Source organism: Pogona vitticeps, chromosome 1 (genome assembly GCF_051106095.1).
Source record: "Pogona vitticeps strain Pit_001003342236 chromosome 1, PviZW2.1, whole genome shotgun sequence".
Classification (NCBI taxonomy): domain Eukaryota; kingdom Metazoa; phylum Chordata; class Lepidosauria; order Squamata; family Agamidae; genus Pogona; species Pogona vitticeps.
Genome location: NC_135783.1, coordinates 29,438,440 through 29,448,094, shown reverse-complemented (window position 1 = coordinate 29,448,094; position 9,655 = coordinate 29,438,440). Strand labels below are relative to the sequence as shown.

Sequence of the window (9,655 nt, the reverse complement as noted above, 5' to 3'; positions counted from 1 at the left end):
GACGTTACGGGATGGAAAAGAGGCGTGGCTTAGCCATCACGGACGTCTTCCTTTTCTGCTACGGCGGGAGGGGTGGGGCCGGTGGGGAATCTCCTTTCATCCCTTTCCAGCTCTGCGAGCGTCCACGTGGAAGTGGGTGATGCTGCCCGCAATCTTTAACTGCTGATATGTCCAAAAAACACAATCATGGAATGTTTTAATTTGATTTCTCACTTTTTTACCAGCAGCAGGCCTGATCATGCTGATGCTTGTAGTTCTGAACAGCAGCTTGCTTCTTGTACAGACGAGAATGCTGACCATCTTTTTTCTTCCACTCTTTGGTAGGAAGAAAAAAGATGGAGGAAGTGATGGAGAAACACAGGACAGTTCTAAATATAAAATGACACCTGGACCACAGCTTAATACAGTAAATGCCATTTTTGAAAGTAATTTGTTCATATAATTTGTTACAATGTTTGAGGGGGGAAATGTTATTGTTACTCATTACAATGTTTGAAAAATATATTGTTACATTACTTGTTCTTTTCATTACTTTAACGGGGGGGGAGGGGACTCTCAGGATTGATGTGAGAACAGCATGAAAACAGTACTGTCAAATGCCAAAATCATTAGAAAATATTACTTGTTGCGTCAATAAATTTTGTTTCCCCTAATCAAACTACTTTTGAGATGTAACTCCACTGCAGCTTCATTTCTTTGCCTCTATCCCCACTCTTTATTTCTAAACTTTTCTCTGGACACACCTATCAGACTTTCTGTGTTTGAGGCCCAGTAATTGCACAATAAAAGCCTCTTCAGGAAGTAGACCTTGTTACTGTTGAAGTACCTTAGTGAGTTGTTGGTAGAATTAAGCTGAAGGTTTTATAATCAATGCCCTGAAGAGATACTAGTCTGCTACACAAGGAATCCACTGCAAATCTTTTTCTGAATTTCAGTCTATAACTGTCTTGCCTCATAATAGTTCTATTTCATTTGCGTGACTTCTGTTAAGAATTTAACCACCTTGCATTTAAAGTGTTTTATGAGAACATTTCCCCTTGTTTTATAGTACATCACTATTTTTAGAGAAACCTCAATCTTACCTTTTAAAAAGCAGAGAAACGGGGGGGGGGGGGAGAGAGAAGGTTGGGCAAGCAAATAAAAGACTTAATACTGGTGATGATTTGAATTGGCAGTTGATAAGCCCTGTTAGAATCTCCCAAGATTCTCAAGCTCTCCATTGGCTGATAAACTCCAACATGTAAATCCAATCCACCTGTGTTCCAAAAACAGGCACTACAAGGTATGTATCAACAAAAATATGGGAAAGGGTGATCCAGTAGACCGTGTGTACTTAGACCTAAAAACAGGTCTGGACAAAACCTTCACCGATAGCTCCTGAGCAAGCTTACAGTCGTGGGATAATAAAAATTTTAATGGATTGAAAAAGAAAGCAGGGAGTAGGAGAAAATAAAGAGATGTAAATATCGTGATCTCCACAAAGATCTGAATTGGAAAAATACAAATCAAAATAACTTGTTCATAAATAAGCTGGTTTTAAGGTGGTGAGGCTTATTAAACGATTTAAGAATTAAGAGGTGAAAGGAAAATGGATAGGTATACATCTCTCTAAACTGAAGAAAAGGGCATTAAAATGGCAGGGGCCATTCATTTGTAAATGTTAAAATGTTGGAAGTTGGGGCAAAGAACCCTAACTTTAAACCCATATGCTGACGGGAGCTGAACTAGTATTTTTTATGTTTTCTTGTTTTAATCTTTTAATTGTATTTTAAATTATATATTGTTGAATTTATCTTTTAATATTTAATTTATTGTGTTTTTAAATTGTGTGAATTTTAATGTTGTGAGCTGCTTTGGGTCCCTTGTTGGGAGAAATGTGGCATCATCATCATCATCATGAGTTAAGGTGGATTCTAAATTAAACTTTTAACCCAGTGCCCAGCTGTGCCCATACTGTGAATAGGGCAAATTCCACATTGGAGAACATTAGGAAAGGAATTAAAACCACTTTTACAATATTGTAAAGAGGGTGTTTATAGAGCTCAGAAAGGTGCAGGTAAGGACACCTAAAATGAACTAGGGAATGAGTATATTTCCCCACATGACGAAACATACTATTGTCGATTATTTAGTATAGAAGAAAATGAGGCATCATACTTTCACCACTTGTGTAATGTAGTGACTTCACAAGTGGAATGCATCGCATGATCTCTGGCTTTCAGTTACAGAGAGCCAGACAGCAACCCCTTGAAAACAACGGGGCTGCCACGTGTGCAATTGGGTAGTGAATACTGTATGTTCTTTTGGAAATGCCAAAAAGCAAGCACACGCATGTAAGTAGAAATAATGTTCACTCCCCAGTTTTAATGTATTAGGTTAAATGCTGATGGTTCCAAGCTCTGGAAGTGGCTGAAGGAACTAGTGTTCTAGCAGGATTTGTAGAATGGTTCTGCTTCACACTACAGAAGTGTGTGGTCACAACTGGGAATGATGATGTATTGATGGAGCAACTTGGAGGAGCTGGCCGTTCAAGCAGGGCTGCCATAATGGCCCCAAAGTCCCATCATCCTCTGCCTCCGGGAATGGTTGCTTTCCAGGTCAATTCACACATCTTCTCTAGCGAGAGAGTATAGCTTAGGTTTCATTTCCATAGCAACCAGGTAGGATTATATTGCCTCTTTTCAGAGTAATGAAGCGCCTTTGAGGACATGAGGCCTGTTTTGCTTTGTTTGTTTGGCAAAAGCAGCAATTTATCTCACTTTACAGAGAAGTCTGCTTGACTAACCATGGCTGCAGATGAAAAAAAGCTCTTAGTAGAATATAATAAGCTGAGAGAATCCAACTGCTGGCTGGAAGAAAAGAGCGAATCAACCTGGCTCAGGCCTCAGAGGAGACATTATCCTCACTGGAATCAGGCATCACAAGAGAAGTATATAGAAAAGAAGAAAGAATACAACAGTGGCAGGACCTCCTGGATAAAAATAACACCTGAATATAAAGAAAAGAGACATTTTCCAGAAAAAAGTAAGCTTCTATTATATATTTAAAAAAATTTTTAAAACATGTTAAAATATATGTAGTTCAATATACATAAACGTGTGTGTGTGTGTACACACATTGCATTTTTCATAAATATTGAACTGCATATATTTTAACATTTTTAATTTTTTTTTTAAAAAAAATTGGAAATGCAACTAGGCTCTGGTGGATCTGTTACCCCTTTCCTGTCCACTCATCAATGCTTTTGCTTTGCTATCATCTACTCCCATGTCCTCTGTGCCTTTCTTCTTTGCCTGTCATGACATCCCCCCCCCCCGGCCGCCTTTGAGAAGCCTGGTATTATTGTTTCTCTCCCACTTTTCAGTCCCATGGGATGCAGTTCGGCATAGTTTCTTCTGTATATTAGTCAGAAACTTACTGTGGATTTAGATCAGCATAAATATAATTGTGTAAATCACAACTGGCACATGGCTAGGAATGCAAGCATAAGGAGAGGCAATTCAGTGTCATGATTTGCATTATTTCCTCTACACCTGGGATACAGAAGTTACCAAAAGTCTCTGGTGACCTCTACTTGTGAAGGATTGGGTAATCAGACTCAAGAGGCATTATCTCCTTTAAAGCACTTGGCATATTTCATGGTTGAGCTCTCTTCCTGCAAACAGATATTTTGAAAGGGCTTGTCTCTTGTGAGCCCTAATTTGCTAGATAGCTCAGTGGTTTAGGTCTCTGGTTGTGGAGGCAGAGGAGTTTAGTTCCCCACTGTGCCTCCCTGAGAGGGGCTGGACCCAGGCTATGACCCACAATGTTCCTTTCTTCCTGCAGTTCTAAGATGATTATTATTAACTGCCTATGACATTCCTTGTGAAATTAACTATTGATGTTGAGCATGGGCCAGTAATAACAGCATGGAATGCTATTCCGTTCCCTCAGATTTATTTTCATCACTGCTTTCAGAACAATGAGGAGAAAGGTCATGCTTATTTATCTAATTCTACCTTATCTTTCATGGCCCACAGTAGTACATGCAATTAAATTTCATGGCCAAGAGATATGCCAGTGACACAGCACTGGAAGGATTTTATGCCATTTGTCTATTTGTTGTTGTTGGTAGAACATTACCTCTCATCTGCTTTATTTTTAACCTTCTTTCCCTACAAATAAACAGTTTCTTCTTTTAAAAAAATCTGAATGGGATTCTATACAGCCTCCTAAATACACTTCGGAGTTGAACTTACATATTAGGTGCATTCCTTGCATATTCTTCCTGGTTTTTCTGCAAGAAATTGCAGAATCAGATCTGAATCATTTTCAGAAATCATTAGAGAACCCACAGTTGTTGGAACCCTTTTTCAGCTCAGGAAATGAAGTTCAAGTTGAGAAGTTGTATAGGACTGCCAGCAGTGGCTAGGCTAAAACAAAAATAGGTTGGGCAAGACATACTGTAATACCAATTTGATAAGCTACAAAGCATGGCTTGGTTCTATGCCTGTCTGTTCTGGAGCAGGTTTCAATACCACGCCTTCTGGCATGCAAAGTACAACTCAACTCAATGGCTGAAATCCTGCTGGAAGTTGCACCTGCAGATTGGTGCCAGCACTATGTTCAGGCCAACAGCATTATGCAATTGATTGCATGGTTCATGGTTGTGCAATGAAACATGTGGTTCCTATTACAGATAGTTTATGACACACCTACAGAAGTGCTTCACGGATTATCATTTCCACCTTGCTCTGTTTTTTTTTCCCTACCAGTTTTACAGTTTCATGTTATATACACATAGCTGCACAACAGGATTTTGGTCAATGCCTTTTACCCATATACAAGACTGAGGGAAGCAGCTTCCTGGGTTTCCAAACATATCTTAGTTCCAGGAACAGTCCCATATCTGCCTGGGCTTTAAATACTCTTGTATCTCTGATCACTGCTCAGAGATAGGAGCAGCAACAGAAGCTTGCAGCTGGGTGAGGAATCCTATAGGCATTATCTGGGGTCTCCAGCCCTCGTTTCTAGTATTCAATGGATCCAGATAGCTCAATATCCTTTGCCCACCAGAGACCAACTAAGTACTGGGAGACCTACGGACAGGCTTGGAAAAGTTTTTAGAACTGCTAGTTCCCCAGCCAATATATTTACATTATACTCTCCTTGAAGCATTTCATTAATCACCACCCACCATCCCTATACATAACAAGCTAATTTACAGTTGCATTTCGAAAGTGTACTGTTTGTATATCCTTAGTTTATATGTTGTTCCTATTTCATCTGCCATAAAAGTTAAATTCTAATCTAACGTTTCTCTATGAATTTATATATATATAAACAAAAGCACGGATTTTGTTTCCCTAATTTCTGATATATATATTTAATTTTTATCTTGCAGACAATGCTATATTTGGATGATCAGTCTACCAAAAGCTGTTTCTTCCTTAATAGAGGGGCATGAATAAAGAAACAATATTATTGTTATATTGTTTTTTCTGAAATTAAATCAGGCTACATTGTTTGGATTAATTTATTGTTCCGTTCGTATTTATGTAAAATATGCTGCTTAAATTGATTTTTGGAAAAAAAATCATCTACTTAAACTGGGAGAAGTAAGTAAAGAATAGTTTTCCACAAGAATGCATTTTTAACAGAATATTTCACATGCAATGGCCCAGTTAAATGGCCTTGGAAGTGCTATCAGGTTTTCATGAATGTCTGGTAAACATTTTGGCTACAGTTTTGATCTTAAGGGAATGGGGGAAATGTGTTTAATTTTATAGATTTGCTATAGAACTGTCTGTGGATCAGCTGTACAGCTGTTGGCTGAACTGATGATTCATGCCCATCTTTATCCTGGAGATAACTAGGGTACTGTCCATGTAATGGTTTCTCAGGCCATGCATCCTTGTGCTGTGGGATTTTCATTAATGTAGATTGGTTCCCACTGGCAAGTTATAGCGTTATTAGTCCTCTATCATTTTCTACTGCCATTTGATGAAGTGGAAATGTGTTTCCATGGAAGAATTTTCAAAGGCTGTTTGATCCAGTCAAGAGGTTGACAAACCCAAATAAAGCCCATGCATACATGTCTTTGGATTAGAGCACTGGTGTTTGGTCAGGACAATTTGTTTTTTTTTCTGTTTAAATTATCATGACTAGAGATGGGCTATATACTATAATATTCTCACACACGTCCTCATTATTTTCTCCCTATCTTTTAATTTTACAATTAGCAGTTTATACAGACTCCACACACCTTGTTTCCTTAATTCCTTTCTCCTCACTAACACAAGACTGACTCTCAGCATTCTTCTAATTTTCTGATGTCTCTCTAAACAGTCACATTTCAACTGATCCTTAGATCACATCTTTCCACATTCCATTTATACTAATTGATCAACATTCGGCTACTTAACTGCCACTCACCCATGCTCAACCGCAACTTGGGCATTCGAACCTGTGTACTGTACGTACAAACCTAAGTCAAGTAAATATACACAATAAATTTAAACATAAAGGCTCCAAATCAGCAGAAGTGCTACATGGATGTTCATCTTGCTGTTGCTTCTCTGAGAGCAATCCTAACCACCACGTTTCCCTCAAGAGAATCTTTGGAACTGTAGCTTCGTACTGTTTGTTAGAGATTCATGACAGCTTCCTCACAGGACTGCAGACGGAATAATGGTTAGGCAGTTTAAGCCTGTATGGCAATACATTCCCACTTTAGGCAGAATAGATTCAACGGTTACACAGAGGAAAAAAGTCTTCTACAAATAGAATGTCTTTCAACTTAGGATGATGTAAGATGTCATTTCATAACACTTATTGATTTCATAACACTCGATCTCAACAAATATTAGTTCTTGGAACACATAAAATACTTAAGTTAAGAGATGGTCCACATCTTGATTAATAGTCCAGCAGTTAAGCCAAGACAATCTTGGTAAAAAAGAAATGGAAACATTATTCTTGTGTAATAGACTATTAACGTGCTTCTCTCCTGTGGCGCACTAGATTCTAGTCAAGATAAGCAAAACTTGACTCATAATCTCAAAACCTTAAAAGCCCTTTGAAACTGTAATGATAACAGTGCAGGCAAGGATCAGGTGAGACAAGTGTCAAATTTATGCCTCTAATTTTAAAAAAAGTCTGTGCTATTGATGCTGCTCCAGATCTCTCTCTCTCTCTCTCTCTCTCTCTCTCTCTCTCTCTCTCTCTCTCTCTCTCTCTCTCTCTCTCTCTCTCTCTCTCTCTCTCTCTCTCTCTCACACACACACACACACACACACACACACACACACACACACACAAAATCTCTTATCATTCACTATGGTGGCTGTAGTGCTAGGAGACATAAACACAAAAAAACAAACCCCACAACCTTCTGATGGGCCAGTTCTATGCTCATGATAATCAATGTCCAAATCAATATTGATTACAGTACATCAATCACGATTTAATGGAAATTGCACGTTTTATCTTGAAGTAGTTGACAACAATGCTATTTCATGGTCTGCTTTTGATCACCACTAAGCAAAACACAGCTTGCCGCTAAAGATGCTTGCACAGACCTGGATGGATGGCTGGATGGCTGGATGGCTGGATGGCTGGATGGATGGATGGATGGATGGATGGATGGATGGATGGATGGAAGAGGCAGTTTTGGATGAGTACAGGTTACAGAGTATAGATTTTCCTATTTTTTGCTTTCTCCTCAACTATCAGATGTCTTATCCTTGGAAGCATGGGCCAGCAGGGTAAGATTCAGCTGCAGAAGACAGCATCTGGGCTAAGTAAAAGTTCTAATCATATAAGCATGTGGCTAAAATCAAATATCATAACAATGCTTGAACATAAATATTGCCATGATAGTCAGGTATGTTCCTGGGTTGTTCTGCAATAAGGGACCAGGAATTGTTAAGAATCTATCTCAAGGAACTAACTACAGTACAAACCTATTGAATTATCACAGTTATTCCATAGTTGCTTGGTGTTTGCTCAAATAATACTTTGCACGTCTATCCAAGTACTACCAACCTTGCTTTACCCATACAGTCCCACATTGAAATGGACTAGGTGAACTTGTGAATCACAGGTGGGGTGAGCAATAATTTCTGAGAACAGAGTAGCACATTCCCTTATTGACCTGAACTTTGGAATTAATGCCTAATGTATGTTTGTCTGGCAAGTTCTCACATGTTTTTTCCTACATTCCAGAGTAATTGGATCTACACAGTAAACTATATTTACTGTGTGACTTGTATATTGGTTGCACAGCTACAAAACCCTTGCATGTCATGATTGTTGACTAACACAAATGTTTGGACCATTTAAAGGAATTAGTGCTGGTCTGCCATACTACACAGATACCCATTACAATATAAACCATCAGTGAAATTAGTCCTACCATACTATCACTGCATTTGTAGCCATTATGTAGCCAAGTGCAGTATTGAGTTTAAATGTGGGGCCATAGGTTTTTGGTGGATTTTAATTGCTGAGAGAAAACGGGGTATCTATATTTGGATGGTGAAAGTTGTGTATATTTTAACTTTTTTTTGTAGTGTTTTCCAGTTTTCCCTTGGGGAAGAGCACCTCATTTCGTTGCACCCACTTGTGAGCGCAATGACAAATAAATTTCTTATGTCTTATGTCTTATGTCTATGTCTTATGGACAAGTTTCATCAATTAACAGCCAAGCGTCTGATGACGAGCTTCTCCATGTTTAGTCAGGCAGGACTTAGGAGCAAAGATACACAGTCCACCACTTGGTGCACTGATAGTTTTGGAAAACTCATACAGCTTGCAATCAAATGGCCTTCAAAGACCGCTTCACCACCACACTGTAATGAAGTGGCAGAATAGGACTTTTCGGAGGATTACATAAAGATATTCTGGAAAAAAAATATATAGTAAAATGCTTAACATATACCAAATCTAGCACTCTTAATAAATTTGAAGGTAGGGAGAAAGCTGGGAACGGGGCCAGCCCTACCATTCAGCAGAAGGCAGCAGTTGCCTTAGGTGGCACACACTGGGTGGTGTGACAGGTGAAACATAGCTCTTTCCTTTTGTTGTGGGATAGCCCGCCCTGCACCCTCTAATCTAGCCTGCTGCATCCAGATGCAGTGGAGAAAGATACTGTCTCACCACCCACATCAAAATAAGACACAACTGCTTGTCTAGTTGTCTTCTAGAAGCAAATGGGGAGGTGCACAATTTTGACCTTTGCCTCAGGCAACTAAGTGTCTTTGGTCAGCCCATGTGGAATAATAAAATGGCTGCTTCAGCTTCTTTTTTGACAGCTTGTGACATAAAACGCAGCTGTACATGTCTCTACAGACTCTTCCAGCATGGCAAAATAGCCTCTGGGTCATCTCAGAAACTGTGAATGGCCTGAAAAACAACCTTGACATTATTTGTATTCTAAAGCACTGCTAGGATTGAAGGCACCAGGCAGCCGAGCTGACTTTGTCTTAGAGCAAAGGAATGAATGTAGATTTTGATTTCCCACCCTTTGGTCAGTGGGATGAAAAAGGAGCAGGAGCAGGATGAAGATAATGAGCAGGAGGAATCCTTCATAATTCAACCAGGATGTCTAAAGCCAGTGCAGTGTAGTGGATGATGGGATGATCTAAGACTCTGGTCTTTTGCCCATCCCAGTATG

The 9,655-nt window shown here is 39.2% G+C and overlaps 1 protein-coding gene across 3 annotated transcripts; it reads left to right on the top strand.

Moving 5' to 3' along the window:
* Positions 1–69: 69 nt before the first annotated feature.
* SPATA45 (spermatogenesis associated 45) lies at positions 70–7,301 on the top strand. 3 transcript variants are annotated; one of them, XM_072990169.2, is made up of 4 exons: positions 70–132; positions 325–406; positions 2,767–3,024; positions 5,384–7,301. In XM_072990169.2, exons 3-4 carry the CDS (start codon positions 2,787–2,789, stop codon positions 5,401–5,403), a joined length of 258 nt encoding a protein of 85 aa, XP_072846270.1. In that variant the 5' UTR covers positions 70–132; positions 325–406; positions 2,767–2,786; the 3' UTR covers positions 5,404–7,301. The 3 variants fall into 3 exon arrangements, with proteins under 3 accessions (XP_072846270.1, XP_078239074.1, XP_072846277.1); XM_078382948.1 differs by having other exon boundaries at positions 77–425; XM_072990176.2 differs by lacking the exons at positions 70–132; positions 325–406 and adding an exon at positions 1,114–1,282.
* Positions 7,302–9,655: the final 2,354 nt, after the last annotated feature.